This window comes from Oncorhynchus masou, chromosome 21, assembly GCF_036934945.1.
Source record: "Oncorhynchus masou masou isolate Uvic2021 chromosome 21, UVic_Omas_1.1, whole genome shotgun sequence".
NCBI lineage: Eukaryota > Metazoa > Chordata > Actinopteri > Salmoniformes > Salmonidae > Oncorhynchus > Oncorhynchus masou.
The window spans coordinates 51,863,689-51,879,347 of record NC_088232.1 but is presented as its reverse complement, the minus strand read 5'-3'; the positions used below and the strand labels follow the sequence as shown (position 1 = coordinate 51,879,347).

Genomic DNA, 15,659 nt, shown 5'->3' with positions numbered 1-15,659 from the left:
CCACAATTCAGCATGTTGCTGTCAATTATACAATGCTATGTTTGAAAACTGTCTAAAGCAAGCTTTTGCCTTTGAAATTGGTGACACTTAGCTCATTATTGTTTTGCATATGTATTTTCAGTTGTGTTATAACGTTGAATATATTGAATATTGAATGGCTTATTGACATGTTTTGAAACTTCTTCCAGAAACACATGAAGAACTACACAGAAGAGGTGAAATCAGCTTTCCTCCAGGTGGTGCTGGACAGCGGGAACCTGTCCTCCACCGCCATCAACGACACACAATTCCTCGTTTGGCTCAGGGTTCGGCTGAACCCCCTCTTGCTGAACCTCTCATCCAATCAAGTGACACCACTCTTCCGCATCATGAAGGATAGGGGCTGCAACAGCAGCCAAGAAGTGTAAGGAGAGATAACTAAGCCAAATAGCTGTATACAGTGCCGAAAGTATTCAGCCCCCTTGAACTTTGCGACCTTTTGCCACATTTCAGGCTTCAAACATAAAGATATAAAACTGTATTTTTTTGTGAAGAATCAACAACAAGTGGGACACAATCATGAAGTGGAACGACATTTATTGGATATTTCAAACTTTTTTAAAAAATCAAAAACTGAAAAATTGGGCGTGCAAAATTATTCAGCCCCCTTAAGTTAATACTTTGTAGCGCCACCTTTTGCTGCGATTACAGCTGTAAGTCGCTTGGGGTATGTCTCTATCAGTTTTGCACATCGAGAGACTGACATTTTTTCCCATTCCTCCTTGCAAAACAGCTCGAGCTCATTGAGGTTGAATGGAGAGCATTTGTGAACAGCAGTTTTCAGTTCTTTCCACAGATTCTCGATTGGATTCAGGTCTGGACTTTGACTTGGCCATTCTAACACCTGGATATGTTTATTTTTGAACCATTCCATTGTAGATTTTGCTTTATGTTTTGGATCATTGTCTTGTTGGAAGACAAATCTCCGTCCAAGTCTCAGGTCTTTTGCAGACTCCATCAGGTTTTCTTCCAGAATGGTCCTGTATTTGGCTCCATCCATCTTCCCATCAATTTTAACCATCTTCCCTGTCCCTGCTGAAGGAAAGCAGGCCCAAACCATGATGCTGCCACCACCATGTCTGACAGTGGGGATGGTGTGGTCAGGGTGATGAGCTGTGTTGCTTTTACGCCAAACATAACGTTTTGGATTGTTGCCAAAAAGTTTAACTTTGGTTTCATCTGACCAGAGCACCTTCTTCCACATGTTTGGTGTGTCTCCCGGGTGGCTTGTGGCAAACTTTAAACAACACTTTTTATGGATATCTTTAAGAAATGGCTTTCTTCTTGCCACTCTTCCATAAAGGCCAGATTTGTGCAATATACAACTGATTGTTGTCCTATGGACAGAGTCTCCCACCTCAGCTGTAGATCTCTGCAGTTCATCCAGAGTGATCATGGGCCTCTTGGCTGCATCTCTGATCAGTCTTCTCCTTGTATGAGCTGAAAGTTTAGAGGGACGGCCAGGTCTTGGTAGATTTGCAGTGGTCTGATACTCCTTCCATTTCAATATTATCGCTTGCACAGTGCTCCTTGGGATGTTTAAAGCTTGGGGAATCTTTTAGTATCCAAATCCGACTTTAAACTTCATCACAACAGTATCTTGGACCTGCCTGGTGTGTTCCTTGTTCTTCATGATGCTCTCTGCGCTTTTAACGGACCTCGGAGACTATCACAGTGCAGGTGCATTTATACGGAGACTTGATTACACACAGGTGGATTGTATTTATCATCATTAGTAATTTAGGTCAACATTGGATCATTCAGAGATCCTCACTGAACTCCTGGAGAGAGTTTGCTGCACTGAAAGTAAAGGGGCTGAATAATTTTGCACACCCAATGTTTCAGTTTTTGATTTGTTAAAAAAGTTTGAAATATCCAATAAATGTCGTTCCACTTCATGATTGTGTCCCACTTGTTGTTGATTCTTCACAGTTTTATATCTTTATGTTTGAAGCCTGAAATGTGGCAAAAGGTCGCAAAGTTCAAGGGGGCCGAATACTTTCGCAAGGCACTGTATGTGTTCTGATGTGCTATAGCTGTTTATATGTGTTCTGATGTGCTATAGCTGTCTATATGTGTTCTGATGTGCTATAGCTGTCTATATGTGTTCTGATGTGCTATAGCTGTCTATATGTGTTCTGATGTGCTATAGCTGTCTATATGTGTTCTGATGTGCTATAGCTGTCTATATGTGTTCTGATGTGCTACATCAGTTCAAGATAATCAAAATTAACAAATGTAATAGAACATTAAAAATAGCTTTTTAGTGTGATATTTACACATATCTCTCGTTGTTTTTCTTCTGGAAACTCAGAATCTCATTATTAGACACTCTGCAGTCTACACTGACTAAAGACACACAGAGGGAAATCTACAGCAATACCTTACTCCTCCTGAAAGGTACGCATTTGGGTCTAAAGCTGTGTTCTTCGATCCTGGTTCTAGGGACCTAGAGTACAGTAATTCAGGTGTTTGTTTAAAATGCTGGGCTATGTTAATTAAATACATTTATCTAAACTGCCGTTTTTCTTGTCTGACAGAGCCAACGCCACTGCGATGCTATGTAAACGGAAGCTTCTACTCGTTTTTGAGAAGCACGTTCCTTGGCTTTGGATTCCCCGACCTGTCAATGCTTTTCACGCTCATGCCAGACACACGCCAACCTGAGGTAATAGCAGAGGACCTCTTCTTCATCTTCTTCTTCAATAATACAAAATTGTAATTAGAACAACTTGGGCCTAGTTCAAGTGGATGTCCCCTTGCTTTTAATGATCGATTGATCAGTAATCCGTCATTCTCCCGGTGTTGCAGCTCCTGAATTCCATAACCTCCTCTGAGCTGAGTCAGTTCCTCAGTCAACCTGATGTGGTTGGCAACGGTTCCAACATATGTGCTGTCTTCAACAACTACGCCAAGACGCCCGTCTTCCTGGAAACAGTATGCAGAACTTCTACTTCCTGAATTGTATTCTTATTTTTGAATGTACTTGGTTTTGTTGACGATTTGACACATTTTGTCTTTTGTGTTGTGGTCAGCCCAATTTGAATTGAAAATAAACGTGTATATTGAGCATTTTCACCCCAACCCATCTTGTCTCTCACTTCAGGAGGATGTCCCTGATGCTGTGAAGCAGCTGACCCTTCCCTGCGTCTGGTCGTTAGCTCTGAACAGCGGCAATAGGTCAGAGGTGAATGCCTGGTTTGACCTCAGACTGAAGAACTACTTGAGGTTCCTTACAAGGAGCCTCGTCAGCTCATCTAAGGTGCAAAACGCCAGCTGTCTCGCATTCCAGAAAATGTAAGGGCTTCTTTTTTTATGTCATTTTGAATTGACTGAATCCTTTCTTTGCACGTTGGATGATATAATGTGGCAAACACTAACTGCATGCACAGCCTTTGTTCTGATCACATCCTTGTTTTGCTTCAGAGTCTCAGTCCTTGGAAGCGATTTCAGCTACAACAGCTCTGACTTTGCACAGAGTGATGTGTACATCACCATTAAGTCCTACCTGGGCACAGGTAAGACTTCGTGTCACTGGAAAGTTTGACACTGGATAAAAACTCTACTAAACATTCCTGTGTAGATATGATTATCTACTGTAAAATCCTCCTCATCTGAGATGATTATTCAGTCATAGATTTCAGATTTCATTTCAGGTTAATGACTAACATTTATTGGGGATGATGACAGTATGTGATGGTATCATGTAGCATGATCGCATACAAGTGCATTGACGTAGGCTTGTTCTTCTTTTGTCTCTGTAACCTCAGGTGGACCTAGGTGCTACAGTGCAAACGACCCAGAGCTGAACTCTACCGCCTGGTTTGTGAACTACATGGGTGTTTTTGTGACCTACCTCTCTCTGGAGGACCTCAACACCTTTGTTACCGCGAGTCAGGTAAGTCCCTGATTTAGGCTGTCATGAGGATTTGGGCTGGCTTTCATGAGGATTTAGGCTGGCTGTCATGAGGATTTGGGCTGGCTGTCATGAGGATTTGATGTGATTTAGGGGCTAAATTAGGGCTGGGCGATTTGGCCAAAATCTCATATCCCTATGTAGGTCATTTCATATCCCGATAACAATACATATCACGATATAGCACATTTTCTGTAAATTCAATTGAATAAATAGTTGTTATAAAATGACCACATGTAAAGGCCTATTTCATATTACATTTTGAATTAAACTCATCAAATAAAAGGTACTTACTCATATTTGATTATTTCTCCTTTTATTTAGAGCCTTTGTGCAAATTTTCAATTTGCCCATATAACAAAATATAAAATATTAATGTATAAAATAACATGTAAAAAATTAAAAAAACACTTCAGCTATAGTTGCAAAAAAAAAATATAGGCCTAAAATATTTTTTTTTTTTGGGGGGGGGGGGGCTTGCCTGTTTTGCATGTTGTTTTGGCATTAATATGTGACAGCATATCAATGTGCATTTGGTGCCTTGTGTCGAGTGTTGGCACCAACTCACGAAACCCCCGTTCGTTCCTCCACCGTGTAAATTGGGGCCATGTCTTTGCAGATGTAAGTTGTAACGGCAGCTGTTATCTCCTTCCCTCTCCGTGATTCTTTGCCATATGCTGTGCCGCGGGCAAAAGCCTCTTGCAACGTCTGAGTCGGGGGTTTGTTTTGAGCCCTCGACTGTACTTTTTTGGGGGGGTCTCATCCGTAGACTCTCCGTACTGTTCCACATGACTCCTGTGTCGGTGGTAAAAGAGGTTTGTGGTGTTTGAGCCTGATGTCAGGACTCCGGCCTGCAGCATATTTTGCAGAGGACGGTTTTCTGGTCCGTGTCAGACTTTTCATACCCAAACCACGTCCATGTGACCAAAGTAGCACCTCTTTTATGCACGTGCTCTGTGTCTCTGTGCACTGTGTCACGTTCACTCTCTTCCGTGTTAGTTTGTGTTGCAAATTTCCTTCCACACGTTCACAAAGTGTCGTCCAATTGACTAAAAATAGCGCCGTAAAGAGTGTGATTTGCGACACAACGAAATTATCGCTAGAGCATAATATGAAACGATAGAAAAATGTCTATCGTCACACCATATAAATCAGCATATCGCCCAGCCCGAGGCTAGATGTAATCTCAGGGGAAATACAACAATACACATTTTAACAAAACAGGATAACCATCCTGTGGTAAGACATTTCCTGAAACACAATGTTATTTTGTGTTTGAAGATCAATGTATTCTTGGAGAACCAGGCCAATATCAAGCTCTTCAACAACACGGCTATACCTGCTGACGTCACTTCCTACTACATCACGCAGCTATACACACTGAACCCCACGTTCAACCCTCTGCAGTGAGTATCCATTTAGAGTGGCTGTTGTAGTAGTAGTAGTGGTGGTAGTAATGGTGGTAGTGATAGTAGTAGTGGTAGTAGTGGTAGTAGTAGTGGTAGTAATAGTAGTGGTAGTAATGGTAGTAGTGGTAGTAGTTGTAGTAGTGGTAGTAGTTGTAGTAGTGGTAGTGGTAGTAGTGGTAGTAATGGTGGTAGTGGTAGTAATGGTAGTAGTTGTAGTAGTAGTGGTGGTAGTAGTGGTAGTAGTAGTAGTAGTGGTAGTAGTAGTGGTGGTGGTGGTAGTAGTAGTAGTAGTGGTAGTGATAGTAGTAGTGGTGGTGGTAGTAGTAGACTTAGTAGTAGTAGTGGTAGTGGTAGTAGTAGTAGTGGTGGTAGTAGTAGTGGTAGTAGTAGTAGTGGTGGTGGTGGTAGTAGTAGTGGTAGTAGTAGTAGTAGTAGTAGTAGTAGTAGTGGTGGTAGTGGTAGTAGTAGTGGTAGTGGTAGTTGTAGTAGTAGTGGTGGTAGTGGTAGTAGTGGTAGTGGTAGTTGTAGTAGTAGTAGTAGTGGTGGTAGTGGTGGTAGTAGTGGTAGTAGTGGTAGTGGTAGTGATAGTAGTAGTAGTAGTGGTAGTAGTAGTGGTAGTAGTAGTAGTGGTAGTAATGGAAGTAGTGGTAGCAGTAGTAGTAGTAGTGGTAGTGGTGGTGGTAGTAATAGTGGTAGTAGTTGTAGTAGTAGTGGTGGTAGTAGTAGTGGTAGTAGTAGTGGTAGTAGCAGTAGTGGTGGTGGTGGTAGTAGCAGTAGTGGTGGTGGTGGTAGTAGCAGTAGTGGTGGTGGTAGTGGTAGTAGTAGTAGTATTAGTAATAGTAGCGGTAGTAGTGGTGGTAGTGGTGGTAGTGGTAGTAGTAGTGGTAGTAGTAGTGGTAGTAATGGTGGTAGTGGTAGTAGTGGTAGTGGTGGTAGTAGTAGTAGTAGTAGTGGTAGTAGTAGTGGTAGTAGTGGTAGTAGTACTACGATGGTCATAGTAAGGATGTTAGTAGAACTGTATGAGTAAGTAAGGATAGTAGTAATATATGTACTGTTGTGGCAGCAATAACAGAAGCTATTGTAGCAGCATTTCTCTAGTAATAGCATTATGACGATAATGGTTAGAACCCAGCTGAAATGACACTGTAACAATGGTTTGTCTGGATATCTTGTTTTCCTTCAGACTGCCTGGCTTCTTCCTGTGTGAGGTCCCAAGTACGGCCTATAACTCCCTGAGCCAGACAGCCAGTATGGAAATCCTGGACCGTCTGCAGCTGTTCTGCAATGGAACTAAAGACCCTCAGGTACATGATTAGAAATAAAATGGAGGGCCCTCAGGTACATGATTAGAAATAAAATGGAGGGCCCTCGGGTACCCGATTAGAAATTGAATGGAGGGCCCTCGGGTACCCAATTAGAAATAAAATGGAGGGCCCTCAGGTACATGATTAGAAATAAAATGGAGGGCCCTCGGGTACCCAATTAGAAATAAAATGGAGGGCCCTCAGGTACATGCTTAGAAATAAAATGGAGGGCCCTCAGGTACCCAATTAGAAATTGAATGGAGGGCCCTCGGGTACCCAATTAGAAATAAAATGGAGGGCCCTCAGGTACATGATTAGAAATAAAATGGAGGGCCCTCGGGTACATGATTAGAAATAAAATGGAGGGCCCTCAGGTACATGATTAGAAATTGAATGGAGGGCCCTCGGGTACATGATTAGAAATAAAATGGAGGGCCCTCGGGTACATGATTGGAAATAAAATGGAGGGCCCTCGGGTACATGATTAGAAATAAAATGGAGGGCCCTCGGGTACCCAATTAGAAATAAAATGGAGGGCCCTCGGGTACATGATTAGAAATAAAATGGAGGGCCCTCGGGTACATGATTAGAAATAAAATGGAGGGCCCTCAGGTACATGATTAGAAATAAAATGGAGGGCCCTCGGGTACATGATTAGAAATAAAATGGAGGGCCCTCAGGTACATGATTAGAAATAAAATGGAGGGCCCTCGGGTACAGGATTAGAAATAAAATGGAGGGCCCTCGGGTACATGATTAGAAATAAAATGGAGGGCCCTCGGGTACATGATTAGAAATAAAATGGAGGGCCCTCGGGTACATGATTAGAAATAAAATGGAGGGCCCTCGGGTACCCAATTAGAAATAAAATGGAGGGCCCTCAGGTACATGATTAGAAATAAAATGGAGGGCCCTCAGGTACATGATTAGAAATTGAATGGAGGGCCCTCGGGTACATGATTAGAAATAAAATGGAGGGCCCTCGGGTACATGATTGGAAATAAAATGGAGGACCCTCAGGTACCCAATTAGAAATAAAATGGAGGACCCTCAGGGTCATGATTAGAAATAAAATGGAGGACCCTCAGGTACCCAATTAGAAATAAAATGGAGGACCCTCAGGGTCATGATTAGAAATAAAATGGAGGACCCTCAGGGTCATGATTAGAAATAAAATGGAGGACCCTCAGGGTCATGATTAGAAATAAAATGGAGGACCCTCAGGGTCATGATTAGAAATAAAATGGAGGACCCTCAGGGTCATGATTAGAAATAAAATGGAGGACCCTCCGGTACATGATTAGAAATAGAACAAGGATAACAGACATAGTTCTGAGTTTCACATGATATGCTTATGTCAAGTGACAATTTTAGCATGTAAATCTTGGTGGGGCAAACAAAACAATTTGGGATGCATGCCAGAAAAGCCACTACACAACACTAAACAATACATTAACTGCACTATAAAGGTGACAAACGGTGCCCACAAACTGGTTAGAGTCCCAACACCTTACCACTGCTACAGTTCATTCAGCCTCATTTGCTGCCTTAAAAAACATAGCTGATATGGCTGATTTGCTTAAACAAATGTGGTGTCGACTGACAATTGAGATGTACAAACTATGGCAAAGGGGACAACAGACGAATAAGAGGAAATCCATAATTTCGATTACGACCTTAATGAGCGAGAAATGACGGATGTAAACGAAAGGAGGATACCTAGTCAGTTGTACAACTGAATGCATTCAACTGAAATCAGAATAAGAGGTGCTGCCTTAATCGACATCCACGTCTTCGGCGCCCCAGGGTAAAATGGGTTAAGTGCCTTGCTCAGGGGCAAAACGGTGTCCGCTCTGGGATTCGAACCAGCAACCTTTCGATTACTGGCCCGACACGCTAACCACCAAGCTACCTGCCGCCACGTTGTCTTCACAACTATTTGTTCAACCATTTTGAAATGTACAGCGACAGGATTCAGAACATGGCCGTTCTTACAAATAAACAAACAATGAAAGCTTTTACAATATTCAATGATTACATTTCTCTAAAACAGGTTATAGGCAAACAAGCCCACACCGGGGAACGAAGTGTTTACAATACCGCGTTGGTGTAAATAGACCTAATTATTAGGGTGAGGCACATGGGCTACTAACAGCTTACTACACAACATACACTTAGTATAACTTTCTCAGCTACAGTATTACGTATCTCCCTGGCATATTACATAATTTATGCAGCAGTATACAATACATGTTTGGACTCACCTTGACGTGTGATGTGCTCACTTAAACATGTGGGTGGCGCGGTAGTTTTGTAATCAAACTTTGTCATCAAAGTCTGGCATTCTCTGGATTTATGGTGGGAACTCTGCAAAAAAACACAACCACTCGGTTGAATAGCAGGTTACTTTTACTGATTTCTTTACACTGCTTGCAGTTAGCCACGAATTCCTTCCAAACGACTCACTGTTGAATTAGCGATTTCCAACTTGTTGTGTAATCTTTATGTGCGATGGCCCGATGAGCACCGACATCTATAATTTATCTTCATTATTTATCTTAATATGATAAGGATTTGCTAGTAGATTGTCGACTTGATTTACGACAATGACTGCTAGCTAAGACTTTGAAATGACAATGTCAATCAAAGCGAAACGGGATTTGTTGTCATTCGATCTGTGGCCAATGACCTTGAGCCTTCTTGGACTGGCACTTTAATATTTATTTAACTAGGCAATTCAGTTAATAAGAAATTATTATTTACAATGACAGCCTACCTGGGAACAGTGGATTAGTGACAGATGTTTACTTGGTCAACTCTGGGTTTCGATCTAGCAACCTTTCGGTTCCTGGCCTAACCACTAGGCTACCTACCACTGAACTAGGCTACAGGCTACCTGCCACTGAACTAGGCTACCTGCCACTGAACTAGGCCACCTGCCACTGAACTAGGCTACCTACCACTGAACTAGAACTACCACTGGCTACCACTGAACTAGGCACCTACCACTGAACTAGGCTACCTGCCACTGAATTAGGCTACCTACCACTGAACTAGGCTACAGGCTACCTGCCACTGAACTAGGCTACCTGGCACTGAACTAGGCTGCCTGCCACTGAACTAGGCTACCACTGAACTAGGCTACAGGCTACCTGCCACTGAACTAGGCTACCTGCCACTGAACTAGGCCACCTGCCACTGAACTAGGCTACCTACCACTGAACTAGGCTACCTGCCACTGAACTAGGCTACCTGCCACTGAACTAGGCTACAGGCTACCTACCACTGAACTAGGCTACCTGCCACTGAACTAGGCTACAGGCTACCTACCACTGAACTAGGCTACCTACCACTGAACTAGGCTACCTGCCACTGAACTAGGCTACAGGCTACCTACCACTGAACTAGGCTACCTGCCACTGAACTAGGCTACCTGCCACTGAACTAGGCTGATACACCAGTATTTTGGAGCGGCCTTACTCCAGAATGCAAAAAAGAGATGTTTGTATGCGGATTTAATAACTCAATTATTTATTTATTTTTTTACATTGTTTGCAAACTGATGTGTGACACTTATTAATGCTAAAATAACAAGCAAAACAGGATAGCCTGTCGTAATCATAAATTCATCAACCCTATTTAGTGGTTGACTCAGTGTGACAACCAGGTCACAGTGGATGTTGATTCAAATGAGGATGACATGGGTAATTATGGCTTAACCAAATCGTTATCTTTGTGTTTGCATTCTGTTTTGTTTAAAGACTAAACTACTTTTTTTTTTTCCCCCGGCAGGTATCTGCTGCACTCGTGGCTAATTTCCACACTATCACGGAGAGCACCCTAGCAACCATTGGGAACAGCAGCAGTGGCCTGACGACCACCCAGATATCCTCCATCTCTTCCTCGGCACTCGTGTCGTCCCTGGCCACACTCGGCTCCGTGAGCAGCTGGAATCTGGGCCAGGCCAGTGCAGTCATCCAGAGCATCATTACCGGAGGCTTCCCGGTGAGGGCGCCATCTTCCCTAGAATCAGAGAATCATAGTTGCTTCTATAATCCTTTTGAGTACTTTCCTTTATTTTCGTAACAGCCTGCTATTTTATAATTCCTTGTTCTGCTGTATAGTTGGGATCAAAGTCTGTTTGATAAGATAACATATATTTCTTTTCTTTTTAATGAACTTGGATAATCATACTTGAATGAGCCTGATCAGATGAGTAATACTATTTGATTGACAGATCGACACTGCCTCCTCGTTGTTGTCGTTGGGCACACTCGTTGCGGGGGTTCCGTCAGCGGTGACAGCGAGCATCCCATCCACTGAGCTGTTGACAGCATCCCAGAGCTCTGTGTTTATCACCAACATGCTGGCTGCCCCACAGATTGTACAGGAAATCTACGTCAACAAGGTATCAGGTGTATCAGACAATGTTGTATCGGCTACAGATATTTATTTTATTTTTTGTTTTGTACAGTTTGTAGGGCACACTGAAATACGAAGAACTATGCACATTGTCAAAATACTATATTTACCCTAAATTCTACAACATGTTGTTTGTTCTAAAAAAAAAGGTTGTCTTTCCATTGTCATTCCTTATTAGATAATCACCATCAACCAAAGCCCCAACGCGTTGGTTGTGAACGTACCTGATGCCATGGCCACACTGATCCCCAGGGCTCTCCTGACCTTCTCTCAGGAACCTGTGGACGTACAGGCTATTAACAGAAAGACATGGAAGCAAGAGCAGGTCAGTGTCTTGTCATCATTTACGAACAGGGCTTCCCGATGAGCACATGACAAGAGCAGGTCAGTGTCTTGTCATCATTTACGAACAGGGCTTCCCGATGAGCACATGACAAGAGCAGGTCAGTGTCTTGTCATCATTTATGAACAGGGCTTCCCGATGAGCACATGACAAGAGCAGGTCAGTGTCTTGTCATCATTTATGAACAGGGCTTCCCGATGAGCACATGACAAGAGCAGGTCAGTGTCTTGTCATCATTTTTGAACAGGGCTTCCCGATGAGCACATGACAAGAGCAGGTCAGTGTCTTGTCATCATTTATGAACAGGGCTTCCCGATGAGCAGACAAGAGCAGGTCAGTGTCTTGTCATCATTTATGAACAGGGCTTCCCGATGAGCTCAGTGTCTTGTCATCATTTATGAGCACATGACACATGACAAGAGCAGGTCAGTGTCTTGTCATCATTTATGAACAGGGCTTCCCGATGAGCACATGACAAGAGCAGGTCAGTGTCTTGTCATCATTTTTGAACAGGGCTTCCCGATGAGCACATGACAGGCAGGTCAGTGTCTTGTCATCATTTACGAACAGGGCTTCCCGATGAGCACATGACAAGAGCAGGTCAGTGTCTTGTCATCATTTATGAACAGGGCTTCCCAGAAGATCAGTGTCTTGTCAGAACAGGGCTTCCCGATGAGCACATGACAAGAGCAGGTCAGTGTCTTGTCATCATTTATGAACAGGCCTTCCCGATGAGCACATGACAAGAGCAGGTCAGTGTCTTGTCATTATTTATGAACAGGCCTTCCCGATGAGCACAAGACAAGACGGTGAAAAAAGACATAGGAAACAACATATTTTCATCTTCTTTCTGCACACTGGGTTTGTTCATTCCTAGCAGGTTTCACGTGAACAATTTATGCGTGTATAGATTCATGGCGTGTATAGATATATAATTGTCATTATCAAGACTCTTTCCTTGTCTTTGTGTTGTAGGCTGTTATATTCTTCGGGGACGTAGTGAGCAACACAAGCATCGACTCGGAGGAGTAAGTTAAGAATGCATTAACATGACATATAAACAAACCCAGATCAACTGTCCTATTGTGTCTTTCTGTCCTTCTACTTCCTGTCATGTTATCTCTCTCTCTCTCGTCTTAGTCTCTCCCCTTAGTATCTGTCCTCTTAGTATCTGTCCTCTTAGTCTCTGTCCTCTTAGTCTCTGTCCTCTTAGTCTCTTATCCTCTTAGTATCTGTCCTCTTAGTCTCTGTCCTCTTAGTCTCTTCTCCCCTTAGTATCTGTCCTCTTAGTCTCTTCTCCTCTTAGTCTCTTCTCCCCTTAGTGTCTGTCCTCTTAGTCTCTGTCCTCTTAGTCTCTGGCCTCTTAGTATCTGGTCTCTTAGTATCTGGTCTCTTAGTATCTGGCCTCTTAGTATCTGGCCTCTTAGTATCTGGCCTCTTAGTCTCTTCTCCTCTTAGTCTCTTCTCCTCTTAGTCTCTTCGCCTCTTAGTCTCTGTCCTCTTAGTCTCTGTCCTCTTAGTCTCTTCTCCCCTTAGTATCTGTCCTCTTAGTATCTGTCCTCTTAGTCTCTTCTCCCCTTAGTCTCTGACCTCTTAGTCTCTGTCCTCTTAGTCTCTTTTCCTCTTAGTCTCTTTTCCTCTTAGTCTCTTCTCCTCTTAGTCTCTGTCCTCTTAATCTCTTCTCCTCTTAGTCTCTGTCCTCTTAGTCTCATCTCCCCTTAGTATCTGTCCTCTTAGTCTCTTTTCCTCTTAGTCTCTTTTCCTCTTAGTCTCTGTCCTCTTAGTCTCTGTCCTCTTAGTCTCTGTCCTCTTAGTATCTGGCCTCTTAGTATCTGGCCTCTTAGTCTCTGTCCACTTAGTCTCTTCTCCTCTGAGTCTCTTCGCCTCTTAGTCTCTTCTCCCCTTAGTATCTGTCCTCTTAATCTCTTCTCCTCTTAGTCTCTGTCCTCTTAGTCTCTTCTCCTCTTAGTCTCTGTCCTCTTAGTCTCTTATCCTCTTAGTATCTGTCCTCTTAGTCTCTGTCCTCTTAGTCTCTTCTCTTCTTAGTCTCTGTCCTCTTAGTCTCTTCTCCTCTTTGTCTCTGTCCTCTTAGTCTCTCTCCTCTTAGTATATTCTCCTCTTAGTCTCTTCTCCCCTTAGTATCTGTCCTCTTAGTCTCTTTCCTTTTAGTCTCTGTCCTCTTAGTATCTGGCCTCTTAGTCTCTGTCCTCTTAGTCTCTTCTCCTCTTAGTCTCTGTCCTCTTAGTCTCTGTCCTCTTAGTCTCTTCTCCTCTTAGTCTCTGTCCTCTTAGTCTCTTCTCTTCTTAGTCTCTGTCCTCTTAGTCTCTTCTCCTCTTTGTCTCTTCTCCTCTTAGTCTCTCTCCTCTTAGTCTCTTCTCATCTTAGTCTCTTCGCCTTTTAGTCTCTTCTCCCCTTAGTATCTGTCCTCTTAGTCTCTTCTCCTCTTAGTCTCTTCTCCTCTTAGTCTCTGTCCTCTTAGTCTCTTCTCCTCTTAGTCTCTGTCCTCTTAGTCTCTTTTCCTCTTAGTCTCTTCTCATCTTAGTCTCTCTCCTCTTACAGTCTATTTTCCTCTTAGTCTCTTCTCCTCTTAGTCTCTCTCCTCTTGCAGTCTCTTCTCCTCTCAGTCTCTCTCCTCTTACAGTCTCTTCTCCTCTTAGTCTCTCTCCTCTTAACAGTCTCTCTCCTCTTACAAACAGGCTCTCTCCATCCGTGTTGCAAGGGTTCACATGTACATCAGCACAGTCCATGACAATCAAAACGGTGCACAGACTGGTTCATGCCTGCAGACCGAGGATCCTTAGGGAGAAAGTGGCGCTGAAAGAAACACAGGTCTGTGAGACATGAAGACGTCAGAGTTATGACGATGATGATAGCTAATACATCTCACACAGGATTACCTCTTATATCTTTTTTTCCACAGTTGACCTGCATGTACAATTTACTGAAAGACAACCTTGACCAGAGTTTTACAGAGTATCCATCAGACATGCTACTATATTACAAGTAAGTCTAATCGTGATAATTATGTTATCGTGTTAATTATCTAATCATGTTTGTTATTTAAACCTGTTAATTATATATCCCGTTAAAGCTGCAATATGTAAACTTTTGGGAAACCCAAACAAATTCACATAGAATTGTCTGTTATATATCTGTCATTCTCGTTGTACGCAAGTCTAAGATGCTGTCGATATATTCTGAATAGTGCATCTTTAATTATCTAATGCTGTTCATGATCTAATCCTGTTCATAATCTAATCCTGTTCATGATCTAATCCTGTTCATGATCTAATCCTGTTCATGATCTAATCCTGTTCATAATCTAATCCTGTTCATGGTTTAATCCTTTTCGTGGTTTAATCCTTTTCGTGGTTTAATCCTTTTCGTGGTTTAATCCTGTTCATGATCTAATCCTTTTCGTGGTTTAATCCTTTTCGTGGTTTAATCCTTTTCGTGGTTTAATCCTGTTCATGATCTAATCCTTTTCGTGGTTTAATCCTGTTCATGATCTAATCCTGTTCATAATCTAATCCTTTTCATGATCTAATCCTTTTCGTGGTTTAATCCTGTTCATGATCTAATCCTGTTCATGATCTAATCCTGTTCATGATCTAATCCTGTTCATGATCTAATCCTTTTCGTGGTTTAATCCTTTTCGTGGTTTAATCCTTTTCGTGGTTTAATCCTGTTCATGATCTAATCCTGTTCATGATCTAATATGGTTAATGATTTTAACATTCAATACTATACAATAATAACAATAATAATAATAATAATAATCCAGACATAAACTTTAAAGAAAGTATTTCCTGGTGGTTCAGAGAGCATTTTAGTTCAGAAAAAAACTACCAGGAAATATAATCGGATTTTATAATCCTGTTGATGGTTCATATGAGTGATGTGTGGGTCAATGGGTTTAGGGAACATTTCATTAGCTAATTTGTATTAATCCGTAATAATTGTTCATTTCATTCCAGCTATGCAAAGGTTGAAAAAAGCAATTGCAGGTCCTACTTCAACGCGGCAGGATATGCAGACTTCTCTGTCCTCTCCAGCGTGCTGAACAAGGATGAAATGTTACTGGACAATGCAAAAAGCTGCTTGGTGAGTGGCTGCAGAGTTGTGTCCTCTGTCTATAGATACACTATATATACAAAAGTATACAACCGTTGCTAACTGGCGTATACAATCGAGCACACGGACATGCAATCTCCATAGACAAACAT

The 15,659-nt window shown here is 42.3% G+C and overlaps 1 protein-coding gene across 1 annotated transcript in view; it reads left to right on the top strand.

Moving 5' to 3' along the window:
• LOC135507528 (uncharacterized) overlaps window positions 1-15,659 on the top strand; it is an 83,837-nt gene that overhangs the window by 57,974 nt on the left and 10,204 nt on the right. The window contains exons 180-195 of the mRNA XM_064927036.1: window positions 189-403; window positions 2,354-2,439; window positions 2,580-2,707; window positions 2,851-2,976; window positions 3,146-3,336; window positions 3,466-3,557; window positions 3,810-3,937; window positions 5,237-5,361; window positions 6,548-6,668; window positions 10,461-10,673; window positions 10,906-11,076; window positions 11,269-11,415; window positions 12,409-12,461; window positions 14,130-14,262; window positions 14,354-14,436; window positions 15,411-15,537. Of these exons, the coding sequence (XP_064783108.1) occupies window positions 189-403; window positions 2,354-2,439; window positions 2,580-2,707; window positions 2,851-2,976; window positions 3,146-3,336; window positions 3,466-3,557; window positions 3,810-3,937; window positions 5,237-5,361; window positions 6,548-6,668; window positions 10,461-10,673; window positions 10,906-11,076; window positions 11,269-11,415; window positions 12,409-12,461; window positions 14,130-14,262; window positions 14,354-14,436; window positions 15,411-15,537 (2,139 nt within the window). The remainder of the gene's footprint in view (window positions 1-188; window positions 404-2,353; window positions 2,440-2,579; window positions 2,708-2,850; window positions 2,977-3,145; window positions 3,337-3,465; window positions 3,558-3,809; window positions 3,938-5,236; window positions 5,362-6,547; window positions 6,669-10,460; window positions 10,674-10,905; window positions 11,077-11,268; window positions 11,416-12,408; window positions 12,462-14,129; window positions 14,263-14,353; window positions 14,437-15,410; window positions 15,538-15,659) is intronic.